Raw genomic sequence first — 23,904 nt, 5'->3', positions numbered from 1 at the left:
CAATCTACTGGCAAACCCTTTTCATTTCTTGTCATATGAAAAGAAATTAGAGATAAAACGTATTGGTGCTCATTGGCTTTTGGACATAAACATTACACAACAAGTTGGAAATCGCAAATTCAACAATGAGTGGATTGGATGAAATCAGTGGCTAACTGCAAGCGTTGCAGAGGAATCACTATTGTGCTACCCCTGCCTGCTATTCGGTGGAGAGGGTGTGTGGTCCAAGTCTGGGATTAACAGTCTCTTTTCCAAGTTTAACAGGATAAGCATTCACACGCAATACCATCGGCCAGAAAAGGTTGAATACATTGGCCATGCTGTCAATCCAGCATTACTTCTGCCGCGTTCAAAACAATTGGAAACTCGAAAATCTCAGACTTCAGTAAGTTCACGACAACTGGGAACTCGGAAAAGAATGAGCTCAGACTGGGAAAATACATTTTGAAAGGTCATCCAACTCAGAATTGCAAGTCAGGAACTCTGGCCTCTTTCTAGAGCTCTGACCTGAAGATCAGTGACAACCTTGTTTTTATCTGAGTTCCAAGTTGTCTTGAATAGACCATAAATCTGTATGTTGTGCTGTAGCTGTTAGTAGCCCATGTGCCTCACCCTAATAATTTGGTCCCTTTTCCCTCAACTTAGCCCACTGTTCTGACTTGGTGGTGCACATGTAGCCTATAGCCTGTTTTAGAGAAATGTAATCATTGAATATTGTAAGAGCTTTCATTGTCTGCTTATATGCCTCATTTATCTTACGGCTCTGACTTGGTGTACAGGGAGAATACTGTAAGAACGGCCCATGTTCTAAATTCTGTCCCTGTACATTTCAAAGGTGCTAAACAAATAGTTATTGACTACGTCCATCTTAGCTCGCTCATTGTTTTATTTTAAATTACAGATTGCATCTTATCCGCTCATCGTTACCATATGCCATAATTTGTACATTTCAATTGTCAGTAAAAAAAACATTTTTTTTTGTTTTTAAGCAAGTCAGCCATGTTTTTAAAAATGCAGTAAATTAGTCTGAATGCACTGTTTCGATGCCAGAGAAGGCTATGTTGATAGCCAGGTATGGCGGTGGTATGGATTTGTCACCGTTATAGTCCAATGAATGTATTGTTTAGTGTTGTGTGTAGTGGCTTTGCTGGCATGCATTAAAAAAAATATGTTGAGATTGCCTCACCAAAATGTACATGCTAAAATCGCCACTGGTAGCAACCTAACCATTATGAAACTTATATTTGATCAAATAGACCTTATATGTAGCAAATTAGCAATTACATGTTTTGTTGACCAAATTCGACACTCATTTACCCTCCATACAAATATTCCTCACTTCGTGGTCTTATTTTCGAGGGCAGAATAACCCTCCAGCTTTGCCTCTTTCTCTGGTTGCGTTTAACTATTAAACGAACGGCTCCCAGAATGCATTGAGAAGGTACGATAACATAAAGAATGATAGAGGCTTCTAGTTGCCAAAAGGGTTTTCACCTATTTAATGTTGTCAGCTCGATGGGACTTGCAACTTCATTGGCTGAACTCTCGTGGTGACCCTGTTGGAGTCATGTCCAACCAGGTAATCAGGAAGGATCCGCCAATCGTGAAGAAGAAAATTACAGACACTATAAAGGCACAGATAGAAAGTGTCATCTAGCTATCTCTATGTAGGAAACGGCACAGGCTCGTACAAGCAAACGCTGTCGATGCTATCCGGGATCCTTAGCAGCTGATACAAAGTAACAACATTTTTACTACAGTTTGCGCTGGAATTAGTTCGAGGGTGGGGTAAGAATTTATCGAGACTATCGGGTTGATGTAGTATTTTATCATTTTATTTCACGGGGAAATGAAATACTTCTTGTTGACTTAGTCAGGTCAGGTGTTACAGCCTATGTGGACCTGGCAAAAGAATGTTGCTAGGTTGGTTGGGTCGCCATAAAAACGTTAAATTGTAATGATCCCAGTAATTTTAACTTGAAATAACTTTTCGAAAATTCTACCGACATGTATTTGACGTACTGAAATGAAATGCTTTACAAACATATGCCTTGTAGCCTTCAAACTTAAATTCATACACCAATGCAATATTTGCTCAAAATAAGCTGTTGAAAGTCATTCAAGTCACTTGGATGTTATCTGTTGTCAAAGATTTTGAATATCCATCTCTCTCCAAGACATCAAAGTGTAAACGTTAACAGACACCCACTTGTACCTATTTATCTACACATTTCTCGCCACTACTGAAATTAACACCTGCCATTCACACTCGGGACTATTCCCTGTTAGGGAGTGAAAAGGTTCTAAACCTCAGTGGCAGTGTTTAAAACAGTACATTACATTAGAAAGCCAGATCATCATGGACCCTGTTAGAAGATCTGACAGGTGTCACTATCACCTCTCAGATCGAAACTAAACATGGGACACTGTTGAGCAAGCTACCTATATGATATATGTGTGTGTTGGGGGAGGGACCAGGCCAGGCCAGCCCAGCCATTAGTGAGGCTGTATTCTGTATTTTTCAGTTTGTTCATGCAGATCCCCTGATGGGAGTAGGTCACATGATTATAAGTAGGCCTAGCTAGCTGTGCTGGAGCTCACTCTCTCTCACTCACACACCACTCACATCATTTTCCCCCAACCCAAGGATTTAGACTCTCGCCATGAGAATTCACCTCCACAGTCCACAAACGCACGCACAGAGCGAGAGAGCAAAAGGGAGAGAAATATACGTTTAGCTATTTCCTGTTAATGAGTAAACAGTGTGTCAAGGCCCCTACCCTGTGGACATCATGAAGGGAGCATGTTGAACATTTGCTAGTGGCAGTGTACTGACTAATGTTTTACAGGCAGTCCATGTTGTAGTGAAGTATAAATGCCATTTACGCACCTTTTTTATTTTGCATTACATTCGTTTACAGATTTTTTTTCTGGGAGAATGCATTGAAAGTAGAGAAAACGTTAATCTATTGGCACTGCGTTCACCTGCCGGGATACTTGGCTGACCTGTATTTCACGCTCCACATCCCCTCTCCCCTCCTCCCCTTTCCTCCCAGGTCAGTATGGGGAAGTGTAAAACTTACATTCCTAAATGGCACCCTATTCCCTATGTAGTGCATTACTTGTATGGGCCCTGATCAAAAGTAGTGCACCATGTAGGGAATAGGGTGCCTCTTCTTAAATCTCTGTGTGTAGTGTACTGTAGGAGGAAGCTGTGTCCTGTCTGTTGTGTACTTAACACGTGAGCCAGAGACTGTAGCGACAGAAGGCTGTGTGAACTGTGTCTTTTAGTACCCAGCTGTGTGAACTAAGCCACACACATTCACACACACACACATGCAGCCAGTGGGTTACTTTCCTCTATGGCACACACTCCTGTCTGTATGTTTCGGCCAGCCTTGGTGTTACCAGGCTGTCACTGGTGTGTGCGTCCACCCACCCAGTAGAGAGAGATCTTTGAGCTACAGTGGTTGGACATATAAGACCAAACTTGCTCTAAGGCCCATGCATACTGATGGTGTACTGACATTTTACATAGGACATAACCCTTTCTCCATCCTTTTTAGCATGACATATGCTTATGAATGTTTTTTTATTAATATATTTATTCCTTATAAAGGATCTATGAAGGCTTCATGAAGTTGATAGCATATTTTATTTCAATGCAATTTAGTTGATGGGGTCAGTTCACAACTGTGACCGTTAGGTCTATGCTATGATACTAATGAACATCAAGTTCGTAGGAGCATGTCAAATTGGGTCTCAAATTAAAGCTAAGAGACTTTTTTTTTTTTTTTTAAATGTAGGCATATTTACATTTTTTATTTATTTTTACATCCTAAAAGGGCTGTAAAAGGGGTCTTAGAAAACATCTACAGTACCAGAAAAAGTCTTACGTTTTTAGAAATGCATCAAAAAACAATGATGTTGAAGACCCCTGACAAGTTATCTTAACACTTTTTAATATTTAGTTTTGGAGAAAATGTTTGCCTCTTGTAAGTTTAAGAAATATTGCCTTGTGCCTCAATTCCGTTACCAAAAAACACATCTTAAAGATATTTTTTTATTTCTCCCTCATGAAGAGAAGAGGGAGGATAATGAACATAGACCTGTCAATTTGTGTTTTTACTGATATCAATTTTATGTATTAAGTGATTAAAATTCCGTTACCAAATCAGTAACTGGATTTCTAAAAAAAGAAATCGGTAACGGAATTTCTGCTATTTAATTTGTTACAATGGGAAATCCTAGTTTTCACAAACCACAGTTGGGTTCACACTTGGATAGCACAGTACAGTACAATAAAGAAAAGGAGAGTATAGTTCAGTACAGTACAGTAGAGCACACTGAGCTGAATTCATGTGCTCTACTCTACTGTACTGTGATCTACTGTGCTGTACTTTGATGTCCAAACTTGCAGTGGTGGAAAAAGTACCCAATTTGTCATACTTGAGTATAAGTAAATATACCTTAATAGAAAATGACTCAAGTAAAAGTAAACATTACCCAGTAAAATACGACTTCAATAAAAGTATTTGGTTTTAAATATACTTAAGTATCAAAAGTATAAATCATTTCAAATTCCTTACATAAAGTAAACCAGGTGGCACCATTTTCTTGTTTTTTTTAGCCAGGGTAACAGGGGAACACTCCAACACTGAGACTTCATTTACAGATAGCCAGGGTCACACAACAACACTGACATAATTTACAGATAGCCAGGGGTACACTCCAACACTCAGACATAATTCACAAACGAAGCATGTGTGTTTAGTGAGTCCGCCAGATCAGAGGCAGTAGGGATGACCAGGGATGTTCTCTTGATAAGTCTGTGAATTGGACAATTTTCCTGTCCTGCTAATCATTCAAAATGTAACGAGTATGGAGGAAATGTATATAATTCTCTTCAGGAATATAGTGAAGTAAAAGTTACCCCCAAAAACTATTTAAGTAGTACTTTAAAGTATTTTTACTTAAGTACTTTACACCACTGAAAATTTGTGAAACATAGATGACTAGGATTACTTCAGATTTGATTACCCCAATTCTGTTACTGGGCATAAATCCTCTTCACTTACTGTAGTTCAATAACCAAAAAATATTTTTTTCAAAGTCAATGTATCATGCCATAGCTGATACCCCATTCTTTCTGCAGACATCGTGGAATCCTAATTCGAAAAACGTGGACACAAAACATTGAGGGAGATTTTAGGCTATATTTTAGGCTATAAAAGCCTGATATTTTCAGGCTTTTGATCGTTTCAAGGAACGGTAGAAATAGTCCAGAATGTCATTGTGTGCTCTCGCCTTAAGATTTCCCTTCACTGGAACTATGGGGCAGCCCCAGAGCTTCTACTCCTCCACCAAACTTTACAGTTGATACTATGTGTTTGGGCAGGTAGCATTCTCCTGGCATCCACCAAACCCAGATTAGTCCGTCGGACTGCCAGATGGTGAAGCGTGATTCATCACTCAAAGAGAACGCGTTTCCACTGCTCCAGAGTAAAATGGTGGCGAGCTTTACGCTACTCCAGCCAACGCTTGGCATTGCGCATGGTGATCTTAGGCTTGTGTGCGGCTGCTCGGCCATGGGAACCCATTTCTTGAAGTTCCCGACGAACAGTTATTGTGCTGATGTTTCTTCCAGAATCATTTTGGAACTCGGTAGTGAGTGTTGCAAGCGCTACACGCTTCAGCATTTGGCGGTCCCGTTCTGTGAGCTTGTGTGGCCTACCACTTTGTGGCTGAGCCGTTATTGCTCCTTGATGTTTCCACTTCAAAATAATAGCTCTTACAGTTGACCATGGCAGCTCTAGCATGGCAGAAATTGGATGAACTGTCTTGTTGGAAAGGTTGCATCCTATGACGGTGCCACGTTAAGTCACTGTGCTCTTCAGTCTGGGCAATTGTACTGCCAATGTTTGTCTATGGAGATTGCATGGCGGTGTGCCCGATTTTTATACACCTGTCAGCAATGGGTGTGGCTGAAATGGCCGAATCCACTAATTTGAAGGGGTGTCCACAATTTTTTTGTGTGTATCTAATCTAAAATCAGTTTAAACATCTAAAATTATAGTAGGCCACAACAAACAAAACACTGTCTTTACATGAAACCAAACTTCCAGTACCGTATGCGGTATTGTGACCTGGCCAGGTTATTTCTCATTAGCTTTACAAATTAGCAATTAAATAACAAAACACAATGTAATACAAATGCAATCTCTCTCCTCCCTCCATCCAGCAATCCTGTATACAGGTTCCATCCCCCAGGCTCCCATGGCCTCCCCATGGCCTTGGTCCCATCATCCTGACCTTTAACCCCCACATACAGTAACACATGGATGACCTGGATGCTGTCCGAGGACTTTCTCCTCGACCCCCTCCTCCTGAGGACTCTGTGTCCCTCTTCTCGTCCAGCACCGACATCATCAACTTAGAAGGTACAGGATCAGGGAGTCAGCTACGCTACAGTAGTTGCAGTAGTTAGTCCTGTATGTGTTATCGTACCTGCCTTATGTTTGTTGTGTGTTATTGTGACACTTTGTTTTGTGTGTGTCTAGATGTCCATTAAGCTGTGTGTGTGTGTGTGTGTGTGTGTGTGTGTGTGTGTAGATGGCGACTACAGTGCACTGCTAGCGGAGTTGGAGGCTGATGCTCAGGACCTTGAGGGAGAGTCCTGGAGTGTCTCTGTGGACCAGCAGTACATAAAGAAGCTACACAAAGATGCTATAAAGAGACAAGATGTCATCTATGGTAAGACTATAGCTAGGGTATCTGATCTTATCATTAAAGAACTGATTTGGGTGTTGATATTACTTTATAACAGTAATAATGATGACGATGGTACTAACTTTATAACCATAATAATTATGATGGTGTGTGTGTGTGTCAGAGTTGATCCAGACTGAGGTGTACCACATGCGGACCTTAAAGCTGCTGCTGAGTGTGTACCAGTATGAGCTGAGACGCAACCTACAGATGGAGGAGACTAGGCTGGACAGGATGTTCCCTCAGGTAACACACGGAGAGATGGGGAGAGCGTGCGAGAGATCGGAGACAGAGCCTTCAGATGAAGGAGCATAAGCTGGACTGGATGTTCCCTCCGGTGACTTCATCTCCTGCTTAAAACCAATAGGTGTATTACATGTACAGCAATCATTTCCTTTACTCTTCCATCAGATGGACAGCCTGCTGCACATCCACCAACACTTCCTGTGGTGTCTTAGAGACTGCCGCGACGGACAGAATCACTACACAGTCACACAGCTGGGAGCTGTACTCATCAACCAGGTAGGAACCATTACACCCTTACACAGACAGGTAGGAACCATTACACAGTCGCACAGTTGGGAGACATACTCATCAACCATGTAGAAACCATTACACTGTCACACAGACAGGTAGGAACCATTACACAGTCACACAGACCAGGGGAAAATGCCTACCACCTCTCATTTAAGCCATGGAAGTTGAAGGCCCGGTACTACAGGCATTGTTAGCAAAAAAACATGATCCCCAATTTTAGTGAATGGATAAAATGGCAATCTTCGTGAAAATATTGAAGACAATCAAAGTACCAATAATTGCTTCTAATACACCAGATGTTTATCTTCGAACCACTTATTTTAAAATCGCACACAGAATAAGTTATTTTTTATGCTAATGGCCGCCTGCAGTACCCAGGTCCGACCTCATCTTGATTTAATGAATGTGAATGGGCAGCACTTAGCTAGCCTGCAACTTCACTTCCTGGAGTAGCTCAAACTGCGCATGTTGTCTCCATGAGACACCATCTTAACCGACTTAATTTGGCTTCAATGCGCTATTGAGTCTTCACATAGGAATGGTTTCACGTGACCGATGGCTTGGTCCATTCATATATACAGTCATTGAAACAGACATGTAGACAGACATGTAGGAACCATTACACTGTAACACAAACAGGTAGGAGCCATCAACTAGATAGCCCCCCCCTCTCTCTTTGATTCTGAGAAAGCATTCTCAAGAAATCATGACTCTCTCTGTACTATCCCTTTGTCATACCTGATGCTTGTTGTTTACCTGATCATTATCATGATGATGTGGTGGTGTAGTTTTCAGGTGAGATGGGAGAGAGGATGAAGGAGAGCTATGGAGACTGCTGCAGTCACCACACAGATGCTGTCAGCTTCTACAAAGAACAGCTACAGAACAACAAGAAGTTCCAGAACTTGATTACGAAAATCGGTCGGTTGTCCATCGTGCGGCAGTTAGGAGTCCCAGAATGTATTCTGTTGGTGACTCAGCGGCTCGCAAAGTACCCCTTTCTGGTCGAACGCATTCTACAGAACACTGATGGTAACTAACAGACTCCGTTAAGTAACTGAATGCCTTTAAGGTGGGCTCAGCTGGGCAAGGATGCATATCTCTTTGCACTATCAGTCCCCAGGCCCAGCATGCTTGATAACTGCGCTGTTCACAAATTAAATTAGATTTTACTTCCTGAATTGACTGAATTTAATTGGAATGAACCCAATCCTCTACTCTCATCCCATCTTCTCCCATCAGCTGACAGTGAGGAGCACGATGCCCTGGCCCACGCTCTGGTTCTGATCAGAGAGACCATCTCTGCTGTGGACTCTCAGGTCCATGACTATGAGAGGGCCTCTTGGTTGAGAGACATAGGCAGCAGTTTGGAACCTCATTCCCGCGGCAGGCTGAAGGATGGAAGGGTGTTCAAGAGAGAGGACCTGGCAGTGGGGTCCAGAAACCTGCTCCATGAGGGGACTGTCAACTGGCAGGCAGCCAACAGATGGCTGAAAGGTGATTTTAAAAAGAAATAGTCAAATCCAAAATTATTGGCATCCTTGATAAAGATCAGCAAAAAAAACCGTATCAAATAAATAATAAACATACGGAGCTATATTGTATGCAAAAACAATTTTTTACATGTAACATTTTTTCTCTCAAAAAAATGGGGGTCAAAATTATTGGCACCCCTCTTTTCGGAATCTTTCCAGATCCTTGATATCCTTCATCTGCGCTTGTGGACTACCCAAACACAGGTTTTCACTGTGGTTCAAGTCCGGAGACTGAGATGGCCAATGCAAAATGTTGATTTTGTGGTCAATTAACCACTTATTTGGGGTTATTGTCTTGCTGGAAGATCTGCTTTCGGCCAAGTTTCAGCCTCCTGGCAGAGGCCACCAGGCTAAAATGACCTGGTACTGGGTAAAGTTTATGAGTTGACCTTAAAGATATTCTCTGGTATTTTTGTATGATTTTTAGCCAGTAGTTCTGAAAGTAGTGTCCACGAGCCAAAAGTGTACAGTTACAGTGAAGTATTGGGACAGTGGCACATTTGTTGTTTTGGCTCTGTACAGTCGTGGCCAAAAGTTGAGAATGACACAAATATGAATTTTCAGTCTGCTGCCTCAGTTTGTATGATGGCAATTTGCATATACTCCAGAATGTTATGAAGAGTGATCAGATGAATTGCAATTAATTGCAATGTCCCTATTTGCCATGCAAATGAACTGAATACCCCAACAACATTTCCACTGCATTTCAGCCCTGCCACAAAAAGACCAGCTGACATCATGTCAGTGATTCTCTCGTTAACACGGGTGTGAGTGTTGACGAGGTCAAGGCTGGAGATCACTCTGTCATGCTGATTGAGTTCGAATAACAGACTGGAAGCTTCAAAAGGAGGGTGGTGCTTGGAATCATTGTTCTTCCTCTGTCAACCATGGTTACCTGCAAGGAAACACGTGCCATCATCATTGCTTTGCACAAAAAATGGCTTCACAGGCAAGGATATTGCTGGCAGTAAGATTGCATCTAAATCAACCATTCATCGGATCACCAAGAACTTAAAGGAGAGCGATTCAATTGTGGTGAAGAAGGCTTCAGGGCACCCAAGAAAGTCCAGCAAGCGCCAGGACCGTCTCCTAAAGTTGATTCAGCTGCGGGATCGGGGCACCACCAGTACAGAGCTTGATCAGGAATGGCAGCGGGCAGGTGTGATTGCATCTGCATGCACAGTGAGGCGAAGACTTTTGGAGGATGGCCTGGTGTCAAGAAGGGCAGCAAAGATGCCACTTCTCTCCAGATAAAACATCAGGGACAGACTGATATTCTGCAAAAGGTAGAGGGATTGGACTGCTGAGGACTTGGGTAAAGTCATTTTCTCTGAATCGCCTTTCTAATTGTTTGGGGCATCCAGAAAAAAGCTTGTCCGGAGAAGACGAGGTGAGAGCTACCATCAGTCCTGTGTCATGCCAACAGTAAAGCATCCTGAGACCATTCATGTGTGGGGTTGCTTCTTAGCCAAGGGAGTGGGCTCACTGACAATCTTGCCTAAGAACACAGCCATGAATAAAGAATGGTAGTAACACATCCTCCGGGAGCAACTTCTCCCAACCATCCAGGAACAGTTTGGTGACAAACAATGACTTTTTCAGCATGGTGGAGCACCTTGCCATAAGGCAAAAGTGATAACTAAGTGGCTCGGGGAACAAAACATTGATATTTTGGGTCCATGGCCAGGAAACTCCCCAGACCTGAATCCCTTTGAGAACTTGTGGTCAATCCTCAAGAGGCGGGTGGACAAACACAAACCCATAAATTCTGACAAACTCCAAGCATTGATTATGCAAGAATGGGCTGCCATCAGTGTGTGGCCCAGAGGTCTTGAAAAAGAAAGGTCAACACTGCAAATATTGACTCTTTGCATCAACTTCATGTAATTGTCAATAAAGGACTTTGACACTTGTGAAATGCTTGTAATTATACTTCAGTATTCCATAGTAACATCTGAAAAAAATATCTAAAGACACTGAAGCAGCAAAATTTGTGGAAATTAATATTTGTGTCATTCTCAAAACATTTGGCCACGACTGTACTCTAGCATTTTGGATTTGAAATGAGACAATGAAAACGAGGTTAAAGTGCAGACTGTCAGCTTTAATTTGAGGGTATCTTCATCCATATCGGGTGAACCCTTTAAGAAATTACAGCACTTTTTGTACATAGTTCCCCCATTTTAGGGGACTAAAGGTATTGGGACATATTCACTTGTATGTGTATTAAAGTCATAAAAGGTTAAGCATTTAGTCCCATATTCAAAGCACGCAATCACTACATCCAGCTTGTGGCTACACATTTGTTGGATGCATTTGCTGTTTTGTTTTGGTTGTGTTTCTGTGTTTGTTTTGTTTGTTTTTTTGTTGTGTTTTGTGCCCAATATAAATGAATGATTCATAATGTATTGTCATTTTGGAGTCACTTTTATTGTAAATAAAAATAGAATATGTTTCTAAAACACTCCTACATTAGTGCGGGGACTCCCGTGATTACGGATCATCTTACATGAAGTGTGAATAATGATGAGAGACGCACAAATATCATACCCCCTCAAAAGCATGTCTTGAGGGGTTTGATATTTCTGCGTCTAACTTTCTCGCTCGTCATTATTCACAATTCATTCAGGATTATCCATAATCATGGTAGCATCCACATTAATGTAGGAGTGTTTAGAAACATTCTATTCTTATTTACAAAATAACACAATACATTATGAATCATTCCTTTTATATTGTGCTTAATCTGAAACACAACCAAAACAAACAGCAAATGCATCCATCCTTGATCTAGTCATTGTGTGCTGTGAATATGGGACCAAATACTAAACTTTTTATTACTGTAATACACAGGAATTTGTCCCAATACCTTTGGTCCACTAAAATGGGGGGACTATTTACAAAAAGTGCTGTAATTTCTAAACCGTTGACCCCATATGGATTAAAATCCCCTCAAATTAAAACTGTCAGTCTACACTTTAACCCCATAGTCATTGTATAATTCCAAAGTGCTGGAGTACAGAGCTAAAACAAATGTCACTGTCCCAGTACTTTTGAAGCTCACTCTATGTGCACCAAGTCATTGCTCTCGCTCTGTGTGTGCATCTTACTAGCTGTCACTCAAATAGCGAGGGGCTGAAGCTCATTGGCTGAAACTCAAATTGCTAAGGGCATTGGCCAGTGTGGGGTTTATTTATGTTCATGCATCCTTATTTTGACGCCAAACCCACCACTGGTGTGCGTGACCAAAGAGATCTATTTTCATGTCATCGGAACATAACACTGGTTCCAATCCCATTTGGCATCCAAGTGCCAACTCCAAAAAGACGCTACCCATACCAGCTCTACCCGAGCGCTTCAAAATGTCCTCAACAGCTGCCCGCAACTCCCATTGTCAGGTCATATGGAATATATATATATATTTTTTCTGACCATAGAATATGTGTGTGTCTCCAGGGAGTCTATGTATGAAGGATGCCCAGATCATGCAGAGCCTGACAGAGAAGCTGCGTATGTTTGCTGACATGGCGGAGGCTGTAACAGGGCTGGAAGATGTAGCTCATCACTCTCGTCTGCTGTTCCGCAGTGACGACTTAGACCCCCAGCAGGGGGAGACACTGCTCAAGGGGGCCATCACTGAGGGTAAGTTTGTATGACAAATCCACCCCTAGACCTAATGCAATTGTGGAGATCTGAGAGGATTTGATAGGTTAAAGCAATATTGTGTAATAGCTCCACTGTCACCTCTGATAGGCTGGCCTTGGTACTCCTGCTAGGTCTGATAGGATCTGGTAATGGGGAACTTAACCCTTTTCTTTAGTAAATCTGATATACAGTTGAAGTCAGAAGTTTACATACACCTTAGCCAAATACATTTACACTCAGTTTTTCACAATTCCTGACATTTAATCCTAGTAAAAATTCCATGTTTTATGTCAGTTAAGATCACCAATTTATTTAAAGAATGTGAAATGTCAGAATAATAGTAGAGTGATTTATTTCAGCTTTTATTCCTTTCATCACATTCCCAGTTGGTCAGAAGTGTACATGCACTCAATTAGTATTTGGTAGCATTGCCTTTAAATTGTGACAAACGTTTCGGGTAGCCTTCCATAATTCCCACAATAAGTTGGGTGAATTTTGGCCCATTCCTCCTGACAAAGCTGGTGTAACTTGAGTCAGGTTTGTAGGCCTCCTTGCTCGCACACACTTTTTCAGTTCTGCACATGACTTTTCTATGAGATTGAGGTCAGGGCTTTGTGATGGCCACTCCAATACCTTGATTTTGTTGTCCTTAAGCCATTTTGCCACAACTTTGGAAGTATGCTTGGGGTCATTGTCCATTTGGAAGACCCATTTGCGACCAAGCTTTAATTTCCTGACTGATGTCTTGAGATGTTGCTTCAAGATATCCACATACATTTCCATCCTCATGATGCCATCTATTTTGTGAAGTGCACCAGTCCCTCCTGCAGCAAAGCACCCCACAACATAATGCTACCCCCTGTGGAGCGTCTCCTTCCTTATGTCTTTTTGGCGGTCTTGGCTGATTTCTTTTGATTTTCCCTTTTGATTTTTACATCTACAGGTACACCTCCAATTGACTGGAATGATGTCAATTAGCTTATCAAAAGCTTCTAAAGGCATGACATCATTTTCTGGAATTTTCTAAGCTGTTTAAAGGCACCGTCAACTTTGTATGTAAACTTCCGACCCACTGGAATTATAAGTGAAATAATCTGTCTGTAAACAATTGTTGGAAAAATTACCTGTGTCATGCACAAAGTAAATGTCCTAACTGACTTGCCAAAACTATAGATTGTTAACAAGAAATGTGTGGAGTGGTTGAAAAACTAGATTTAATGACTCCCACCCAAGTGTATGTAAACTTCCAACTTGAATTGTGAATACTTATTGACCCACCATGATAATCCAATGTCAGTTTATCAGTCAGATAATCAGCTTTTAGTTTGTTCTTCTTCTCTCATCAGTGGAGAATCTGCAGAACCTTCTCCTGTCCGGTGTGACTCTGAGAGACCCCTACCCCCCTACAGAGGACTTCCTGGGATCACGGGGATACAGTTTGAGACCCGAAGATCTACGGCTCCTTCGAGGGGGGCTAGGCCTTGGGGGGCTGCGGAACCTAGCCGCACTCAGGAGAGCCGAAACCTTAGAGGGCTATGTCTGCAATCCCATACCCCTTATGAAGAGTAAGTATACCGCTCAGTCTACAACTCATATAGATGGACTATGGTTGCTGGATTTACCCCTACTCCTCTCTGATTCAGAGGGGTTGGGTTAAATGCAAAAGACACATTTCAGTTGAATGCATTAGGTATGCCCCTTCCCTTTCCCTTATTATACCACTGTTCGTATTAATATCTGGTCATACTGTATCATTCCTCTTATCTCACAAATCCAGTGTTTTCTTTGGAACACAGTTGAACGTTATTTGTTCAACATTTGCTGTGCATGTTTTCCAGATGGTAATATACAGGCGGGAGAACGGCCAGGCAGTGTGGCGGTACAACCTCTAGACAGAGGTCAGCATTCAAACTCTGACCCCCAGCTACAGGACCTTGACCAGTCAGAGAGTCTGGAAATGTCGGTGAGTGAGTGGCTGTCCCATTCTCTCCCTTTCACTTCCAAGTGGGCACTTGTTCCCTCCTACAAGTGTGCTATTGTTCTCTCTTCAGGGAGGGAGGTATTGACTGGTTCAGTTCGTCTGATTCATGGTATTGTGATTACAGGCTGATGAGGCACCAGCATCATACTGGACTTCTCCATGCCCAAATCCATCCTTTCCTGAAGCTGAGGTTAGTGTTGCTAGATGACTCTGAAGTCTGAACATATCTTGATGTTTAGGTTCATGAATATCTGCAGTCACACTTTTTTTTTATTGTGCTAACCTGTTGGAGCCAGTTTTTGTATTTTATTAGTTATGCAAATATTTGTGTATTAGATAATATTTATATTTAAGGATCATTTAATGTATTTACAGTGCTGTGAAAAAGTATTTACCCCCTTTCTGATTTTCTCTATTTTTGTATATTTTTGACACTGAATGTTTTCAGATCAAATCCTAATATTACATAAAGGTAACCTGGAATGCCCTGTTTAGTTTTCGAGATACATAACAACGTTCCACTTTTGACACATCTGTCCATAGAACATTCTTGACAATCATCCAGGTGCTTTTTGGCCAACTTGAGTCGACTTTTTAGACGACATGGGTCCCGTTATGTCTGACGAAAACCAAACGCTGCATTCCACAGTAAGAACCTCATACCAACGGTCAAGCATGGCGGTGGTAGTGTGATGGTTTGGTGATGCTTTACCTCCTCGGGACCTGGACGACTTGCCATCATTGAAAGAACCATGATTTCTGCTCTGTATTATAGAATTGTATTTTTTTTCTCAAATTTTGATCTTGTCTCAATCGCTGCAACTCCCCAACGGGCTTGGGAGGCAAATGTCGAGTTATGTGTCCTCCGAAACATGACCCGCCACACTTCGCTTCTTAACAGCACCATTGTGTCGGAGGATACACCATTCAACTGACGACCGAAGTCAGCCTGCAGGCGCCCGGCCCGCCACATAGTCGCTAGAGCGAAACCCTCCCCTAACCCAGACGACGCTGGGCCAACTGTGTGTAGCCCTATGGGATTCCGATCACGGCAGGTTGTGACACCTCCTGGGATCGAACCCGGGTCTGTAGTGACACCTTAGACCGCTGCGCCACTCGGGAGGCCTGTATTAGAGAATTCTAAAGGAGAATGTCAGGCTATCCATCCGTGAGCTGAAGCTGGGTCATGGAGCAAGACGATCCAAAACACAGAAGCAACTCTACATCAGAATGGCTGAAAATCTACAAATGTAAAGTTTTGGAATGGCCTCGTCAAAGTCCAGACCTAAACCTGATTTTAAATGTTGTGGCAGAACCTGAAATGAGCAGTTCATGCATGAAAACCCACAAATATTTCTAAGTTAAAGTAAGAAGAGGGGGCCAAAATTCCTCCACAGCGATGTATGATCAACAACTCTACGAAGTGTTTGGTTGCAGTCATTGCAGCTAAAGATGACACAACCAGTTAATGATTGTAAGGGGCAATTTCTTTTTTCACACAGGGGCATTGGGTATTGTATAACTTTATCAAAATGTTGTTATTTGTTCACTCAGGTTCCTGTTATCCAACATCAGGTTTTGGTCAAAGATCTGATAACATTCGGTGTCAAAAAAAAAAAGAGAAAATCAGAAAGGGGGCATATTATTTTTCACGGCACTCTGTGGTTTATGCATTAATTTGGTTATGCTCTATTATTTGAATTCTAATAGGCCAATTACTCCCTCTATCCTCAATTAGTTGTAAGTATGGGTGGGCCCACCCGGATATTCACATATTGGGTATATAGAAACAGGAAGTGAGGCCTACGCGTTATGGCAAATGGTTTACCTTGATCTAATTTGTATACCTGGAATACTGGAACCTTTTGTTTACCTTGTAGTTATTTGTTTGGATTCTTGTGTGCATCTCAAATCTTGCAATTGGTTTTCCCACAGCTATTCGAAAGCTGCTACACAACCTTATTTCTATCTCTCTCTCCCCAGTTCTTTGATAGAGTGCTGCTGCTCTCACAGAAACTCTACAGTCTGCTGGTAAGACATACTGTATCTATTCTTTACATTCTACAGACAGTTGCTACGATTGACCGGTCTTCTCTTACTATTAGATAGGTTTTAACTGTGTCCCCTGACCGTCCCCTGGTCTGAAGTTTGTCCTCTGCCTCCTGGTGTTAAGTTTGTTCCCTGCCCGTCCCCGTAGGCCATCGTGTCCCAGCAGGACAGCCACATTGAGTTGCAGCGTGCCTCGCTGTCAGAGCGTGAGCCTCCGGGCCGTCCTCGTGGAAATGTGCTCCTGGAGCAGGAGAAACAACGTAACATGGAGAAACAGAGAGAGGAGATGGCCAACTTCCACAAGCTGCAGACACAGCACAGACAAGAACAGGTATTGAACTAGAACACCGTTTATTACATTGTAGAAATGGAGAGAGGAGATGGCCAACTTCCACAAACTGCAGACAGCACAGACTAGAACACAGTTTAAACTCCTGAGGTAGAAAATGGTTTATTATGTTAGAGAAACGGAGAGAGACACCATCAGGAACAGACAAAATCAGGAACAGGTAGCTAGAATAGAGCTTTAAACTGCAGACACTGTATCAGTTATTACGTCTTTCAGCTTTTACCAAAATATAGCCATGTTGTATATGTAGAAATACAATCTTGTTACACCTGCTGGATGAATTTCCTGTGTCTTTATTTTTATCTCGATTAATCCTCTATCTATTGTGTTTTATCTATGATATCTATCATCTCTCTGCCTCACAGGTGTCAAACTCATTCCATGGAGGGCAGAGTGTCTGCATGGTTTTTGCTTCTCCCTTGTACTTGATTGATCACTGATTTACTTAGGAACTTTCCTCGCCTGGTTTTCTAGTTTCTCCAGCAGAAACTCAGGCCTCCATGTAATGAGTTTGACACCCCTGCTTATCTATCTCACTTTTCTCTCATTGCTATTTGATCCATCTCATTCTCAGGCTCGCTGGGAAGAGGAGCAGGCGGGCCACCAGTTGCAGGCGCAGGTCCTGGAGGCAGAGCTAAGACACAGAGAGGAGGAGTGTAGGAGACTGAAGGAGAAGCTAGCAGAGGAGAGGGGGGAGCTGGAGAGATGGAGAGAAACCTACCAACAGGTTTCTGCTTTGTTTTGTTACATTATACAGTGTTACAATATAACAATGGTGGTCTTACTGTGATAAGAGTGTCTGCTAAATGATCAAAATGTAATATGGTCTATTAAGAGTCTTTTTGTTTTTTGTTTTTTTTTAACACAAAGCATCAATTGCCAATTTTATCCAAGTGAGTGCTGCTGGCATGTTTCCATTGTTCGTGTGACTTACCTTACCAACAGGATCTGGAGAGGCTGAGAGAGTCTACAAGGACTGTGGAGAAACAGAAGGAACGCCTGGATTTACAGATGAAGTTAAAGAAGAACAAGACCATTGCCAAACCTGGGAGTTTTAACTTCAACTCTCAGCAGGTGAGGAGGTGGTGTGGTCGTTAAGGACTGAGGACCAATAGTGAGAGGGAGGTTAATTATGCATTTATTTACATTGATTTTTAGGTCACCTGGTCATTCTCTTCTTCTTCTCAGGCTGTCCCCCACTCCCAGTCGTTTCGAGGGGACCTCCCCCACTCTGCTTCCTTCCGAGGGGACCTCTCCCAGTCGTTCCGAGGGGACCTGATTGGTGGTTGGACCACGGGAGGTGACGTGACCCCCATCCCAGCCTCTAAGGTCCACATCCAACCTAGCCTCTCTCTAGCCACAGCTTTCCTGGAGCCACCCCCAGAGGTGAGACATAGCTAGGATGTAACTTGAGCTAGACTCCATGGATGGACAGTATACCAACTACAGATAGGGTTGACAAATTCCGGCAACTTTCCCCAAATTCTAGAAATAGGAAGATTTGTGTAAGAAGTAGAAGATTTGTGTAATATTTTGGAAAAGTTAACGGTACTTTGCAAACCCTATTCACAGGACTATGTGAATGTGTGTTCACCTTCCAGCGTTTTTGTATTCTATTTGTTGTACTGTAGTGTATTGATATTTTGTATGCTGACCTCACAAAATGCATTTCCATGAAAAGTGACAAAGTTCCCTATCAGATGGTACACTCGATACAACACTCTTACGAGTTTGATCCCCGTAGCTGTGTGTTGTAACTCGTTTCCCAGTAGTTCCCAGTATTCATAATCTCGTTCCCAGACACTTCCGCCCAAATGCGAGTCTGGTGGACTAACGTGTCAAACTTGGCCTCATTAGCCAATACAGAAAGAGCAGGAGGAACTCCCAAAGCATAAGCATTGACTTAATCTACCAACCAATCATCTCCGACAACTAAGGTTGGGCGGTATTCAGATTTTCATAGCGTCCTACAGTTTCTGTACCACCCGGAGTATACGGTATTAACGGAAGTGCACACAAGGGACGCCATTTAAAAAAATAACTGTGCGCGATAGCGTGGGGACAAGGTTACAGTATTCCTAACTTTACATTATTGTGTTATAGGTGCCCCTTCATAGGGAGAGCATCAGCCCTGCGCCCCCTAAAGCGGAGGTTCCCATTCACCTGATCAGCACCACCAACCAGGTGGTCCACAAGCCAGGGGCTGTGCAGCAGCAGATCCCCACCAAGCTGGCTACCCTCAGCAGCAAGGGCAAGGAGAAGAGCAGAAAAAAGGGATCGCACCAGCGCATGCATAGTGCAGGTCAGAACACAGCACTGTAGAATATAACGGAATACTTCATTACAGACATGGTAGAAATGATCACATAAAACTATCCACACTGGATGGTTAGATGCTCCTATAGTTTTTATTAGCAATGTATTGAAGACAAAGGCTCTTCATCAGGCTTAGTGGGAAGGGGAGGACCATCCTCAGTGAATTTTATAAAAATAGTGAAACGTAAAAAAAGTGATCATATACTACATATATTCACATGTCACCAAATAATAGATTAAAACACACTGTTTTGCAATGAAGGTCTACAGTAGCCTCAACAGCACTCTGTAGGGTAGCACCATGGTGTAGCCAGGGGACAGCTAGCTTCTGCCCTCGTCTGGGTATACTGACTTCAATACAAAACCAAAGACGCTCAAGGTTCTCAACAGCCTTCCATAGATTTACACAGCACAGGAGGTTGGTGTCACCTTAATTGGGGAGGACAAGGGCTCATGGTAATGGCTGGAGCAGAATTAGTGGAATGGTATCAAATACATTAAACACATCCTTTCCATGTGTTTTATGCCATTCCATTTACTCTGTTCCAGCCATTATTATGAGCCGTCCTCCCCTCAGCAGCCTCCACTGTTACACAGAAATTATGACAACTTCCGGGGGACATCCTCCAACCTCAGAGCTCTTGCTGCATGAACTGACATGTTGTCCACCCGATCAAAGGATCAGAGAGGGAATCTAGTACTGAAAGCATACGCTACAGCGAGCTAACACTGCAGTGCATAAAATATGGTGAGTAGTTGACTCGGCGAGAGAAAGATGACAATAGTTGAACAGTTAAATTAATTTCTTAAAAAATGGAGGAGCAAATGGAACTAGCTAGTTTAGCCTACTCAAACACCCAGCTCAAACAGAGAGGGATGCTATGTTAGCTAGCTGGCTATGACTGTCCAACACTTGAACTCTTCCAAGTCAAGGTAAGCTTTTGGTTTGACTAATTTATTGCCACCGGGGCCCACCTTCTAAACTGCTTACTGACTGTACACTGTACAGCATGATTGTAGTGGGTTTACTAACACATTAGTTCTATTAGCTATGTTGACTAGGACATCACTTTAGCTAATATGGTGAAAACGATGTAGGCTGTATGTATTGGTTATGATATGAAGGTTTAGCTTGGACATTTCCCCCCTGGTCACAGACAGCTGATGTGTTGTGCATTGAAGTCCACAAGCGAAGGGAAAAGGTGAGAGGAAGAGAGTGGGTAGATGTGAGAAGGAATTGAACAAGCTATGAAAGTGAACTGTTTGCGTGTGATCAGGGGTGTATTCATTCTGCCGATTCTGTTGAAAAACGTTTCTTAAACGGAACCAAACAGGGATAAACATACCTGAATTTGTCCAATAGAAACTCTCGTTTGCAACTGTGCACCTACATTGTAAACATTCATTCATAGCTAGGTTGAAGCAACCTCATAGGTATAGGGAGAATTCAAGTAGTAGCCTAAATCTATCGATGTTACATTGAACTGGGTGAATGGGATACGAATGCTGTTATAGAAATAAGGCCATGCTCATAAAAAATGGTGTCCTCATCTTAAACAGCACCAACCGCCACTGGTGGGATCATGATGTCAATCACAAGTCGGATCTTTGAGCAAATTATAACATTTACCTCCACTGTTGATATTTTCTATGTTAGGGAGTGAGTAGTTGTCTTTCTTCCTGCAGCATCTATAGACATGTCTCAGGTGGTGCCGATCAGAGTGACAAGAAAAGAGGGCGGGAGTCTGCGAGGGAAAAGGACTGTGAGTCCTCACAGGAGCTACCAAACAGGTAAGACGAGAACCTCGGGATTTCCAGATACACATTATCAGATTATTACCATGACTGGAGATATGTTTTAACGTCTCAGGATCTGAATTAACATGGCGCACGCATGTACAGACACACAATGAGTAAGTTAACCCTATGTTGCTATCCCTCCTCAGATCGTTTCTTTAGTCCTCCAGTGCCTCTGTCCAATGCCAAGCACTCCCAGACCCTATTGTCTAGCAGCAGCATGAGGATGAACAGCCAGAGCCACTTCCTTCCACCCGAACCTCCCCATCCTCCACCCTTCCCAAAAGACATAGCAAGCAAACCAACCAAGGAACGCGTAATCTACCTGTAAGGCCACAGGGTAAGACCAAAACCCTATGCCAGAGGTCTGCAACTGGGTGCCTGTGTGCCAAAACCGGTCCACAAGTGATTTTATTTGGCCCTCAAAAGCAGTCTGTTCTGATCAAAGTAAAGATGTGAATTTTAAAATATTTGGACTGATTTGGCTTTACTAATTCCTTGTAATTCTTGAGTGCCTGTTGAATTTCCAAAGACATTTATATTGTTCTGATGAGTGTTTCTGTCATGGTTTAAGAGAAAGTGTCTCTAACCACTCACGTCTTTACTTTTAAAGGATTCTTATTCATGTTGAGCAGTGGTGTTAGGAAGCTGTTTATTATTTTAACTTGTTTACAGATCTGAGGTGCCAAGTATGTTTTATTCTCAGAGCACATTAGAAACTACTCTAATCTATATAGTCTACCTGCTGCTTGAAATCAGAATGTCTTAATGAAAATAATGCATTTGTCATAGCTACATTTACTTCCATACATTCTATCTGTGAGAGGGAATAATAACTGTATGGGGTTCTGGTGTATTTTAACACTGAATAATAATGACTACTGGAAAGAGATGATGCTAATTCTGCTGTGGTTTCTGTCATGAGGGAGACAGGAATGGGTGTCATGACAGTTTGTGCACTTGGTGGACTGTTGAATGCAGAAGGCCTGACCACGCGATATCAATGCTCAAAATGGACTGTAGTAAGTCAAGTTTTACCACACAGCTTCTCTGTGTGTGTGAATGTACAGAAATGTTATGACACTGTGTTTAGTTTGAACTGGAGCAAATAGTTTTTCCTTTTTGCTCATTGTGTAACTGTAACAAGGTTATGTTCTGGGAACCAAGGTAACTTGTAAATAATGTTTTAATAATGAAACTTTTTGAATGAGGTTTTAATATGGGGTTGTTTGGAAGGATTTGTGAATTATGTTGCTCACAGTTTCCAGTGAATTAAAACACTTTATATACAGGGCCTTCAGAATGTATTCATACCCCTTAACTTATTCCACATTTTGTTGGGTTACAGCCTGAATTCAATGAGTGAAAACATCCCCTTTGCTATGACACTCCAAATCGAGCTCAGGTGCAACCAATGTTGTTTGATTATCCTTGATGTCACGACTACTTTGTTAAATTGTTTGGACATGAATTTGAAAGAAACACCTGTCTATATAAGGTCCACAGTTGACAGTGGATGTCAGAGCAGAACTATACTATGAAGTCCAAGGAACTGTCCTTAGAGCTGAGATAAAAATTGTGATGAGGTGTATATATCTGGGGAAGGGTATAAAACTATTTCTAGATTGTTGAAAATTTCCAAGAGCACCGTGGTCTCTATCATTGGGAAATTGAAAAAATATTGAACTACCCAGACTCTGTCTAGTTGGCCTTCCGTCCAAACTGAACAAGAAGGCCCTTGGTCAGGGAGGCAATGACCACTCTGACAGAACTCCTTGACTGAGATGGGAGAACCTGCCAGAAGGACAACATTCTCTACAACACCAATCTGGGCTTTATGGGAGGATGGCCAGACGAAAGACACTTCTGAGAAAAAGGCACATGACAGCACACCAAGAGTTTAGAAAAAAGGCGTGTGAAAGACTGCGATCATAAGGCAAAGGTTTGTGGTCTGAATGCAAAGCACCGAGAACCAGGCACAGCTCACCACCTGTCGTGAAGCATGCTGGTGGCAGCATCATGCTATGAGGCTGCTTGTCAGTGGCAGGAACTGGGAGAGTGGTAAGGATAGAGGAAACATTGAATGGAGCCAAATACAGGCAAATCCTCGATGAGAACCTACTTCAGAGTGCAAATGACCTTAGGCTGGGGGGGGGCGCGAAGATTTCCGTTCCAACAGGACATAAGCATACAGCCAAAGAAACACTGGAATGGCTTCAGAACAATAATGTAAAAGTCCTTGAGTGGCCCAGCCAAAGCCCAGACTTGAATACCATTGAAAATCTATGGAAAGACAAAGATTGCTGTTCACCACCGCTCCCTATCTAGCTTAACAGAGCTTTGATAAAACCTGAATGGAAGAAAATCCCCAAATCCAGATGTACAAAGCTCATACAGACATACCCAAGATAACTGAAATCTGTAATCACCGCCAAAGGTGCTTCTACAAAGTATTGACTCGGGTGTGAAAACGTATGTAAATTAGATTTCTGTATTTAATTTTGAATGGAAAAATGTCTACACATGTTTACACAGTCATTATGGCGTATTGCTTGTAGAGGGGCAGAAAGTATTCCATCCATTTAGAATTCTGCCTGTAACAACAACAATGTGTAATAAGTCAAGGGGTATGAATACTTTCTGAAGGCACTGAAGATCTATGGTCTGACTATTCTGTTGTAATATCATTGTTCTGCTGAACTGTTGTTCTTCCCATCCACAGCTGATAGAAATAATAAAAAGAAAGAGCCATGATGATGTATGTAGCCAGCCTTGCCTGTCCAGTCAATGTCATCTCTGAATTATTCCCCTCCTACCCTTTCCAGTCTAAAACAGAAATAATGATTTTATTAGGATGCCAATAGCGACAGCTAGTCTTACTGGGGTCCAAGACTCTACAGACACAATACTTAACAATTTACATTTAA

The 23,904-nt window shown here is 42.2% G+C and overlaps 1 protein-coding gene across 4 annotated transcripts; it reads left to right on the top strand.

Annotated features, from left to right (window-relative positions):
* Positions 1 to 1,634: 1,634 nt before the first annotated feature.
* On the top strand, positions 1,635 to 23,742 carry LOC118394863 (rho guanine nucleotide exchange factor 18-like). 4 transcript variants are annotated; one of them, XM_035788470.1, is made up of 20 exons: positions 1,671 to 1,739; positions 2,922 to 3,056; positions 6,242 to 6,440; positions 6,613 to 6,753; positions 6,893 to 7,014; positions 7,180 to 7,290; positions 8,094 to 8,337; positions 8,548 to 8,802; positions 12,297 to 12,482; positions 13,832 to 14,050; positions 14,324 to 14,448; positions 14,591 to 14,656; positions 16,450 to 16,497; positions 16,664 to 16,846; positions 17,439 to 17,591; positions 17,810 to 17,938; positions 18,053 to 18,250; positions 18,968 to 19,166; positions 20,867 to 20,971; positions 21,127 to 23,742. In XM_035788470.1, exons 3-20 carry the CDS (start codon positions 6,338 to 6,340, stop codon positions 21,306 to 21,308), a joined length of 2,769 nt encoding a protein of 922 aa, XP_035644363.1. In that variant the 5' UTR covers positions 1,671 to 1,739; positions 2,922 to 3,056; positions 6,242 to 6,337; the 3' UTR covers positions 21,309 to 23,742. The 4 variants fall into 4 exon arrangements, with proteins under 4 accessions (XP_035644362.1, XP_035644360.1, XP_035644363.1 ...); XM_035788468.1 differs by having other exon boundaries at positions 1,671 to 1,788; XM_035788469.1 differs by lacking the exon at positions 2,922 to 3,056 and having other exon boundaries at positions 1,635 to 1,739.
* Positions 23,743 to 23,904: the final 162 nt, after the last annotated feature.

The sequence above is a fragment of the Oncorhynchus keta genome, chromosome 15 (assembly GCF_023373465.1).
Source record: "Oncorhynchus keta strain PuntledgeMale-10-30-2019 chromosome 15, Oket_V2, whole genome shotgun sequence".
Lineage (NCBI taxonomy): Eukaryota > Metazoa > Chordata > Actinopteri > Salmoniformes > Salmonidae > Oncorhynchus > Oncorhynchus keta.
The sequence above is the reverse complement of the archived record's forward strand: the minus strand, read 5'-3'. Positions and strand labels throughout refer to the sequence as shown.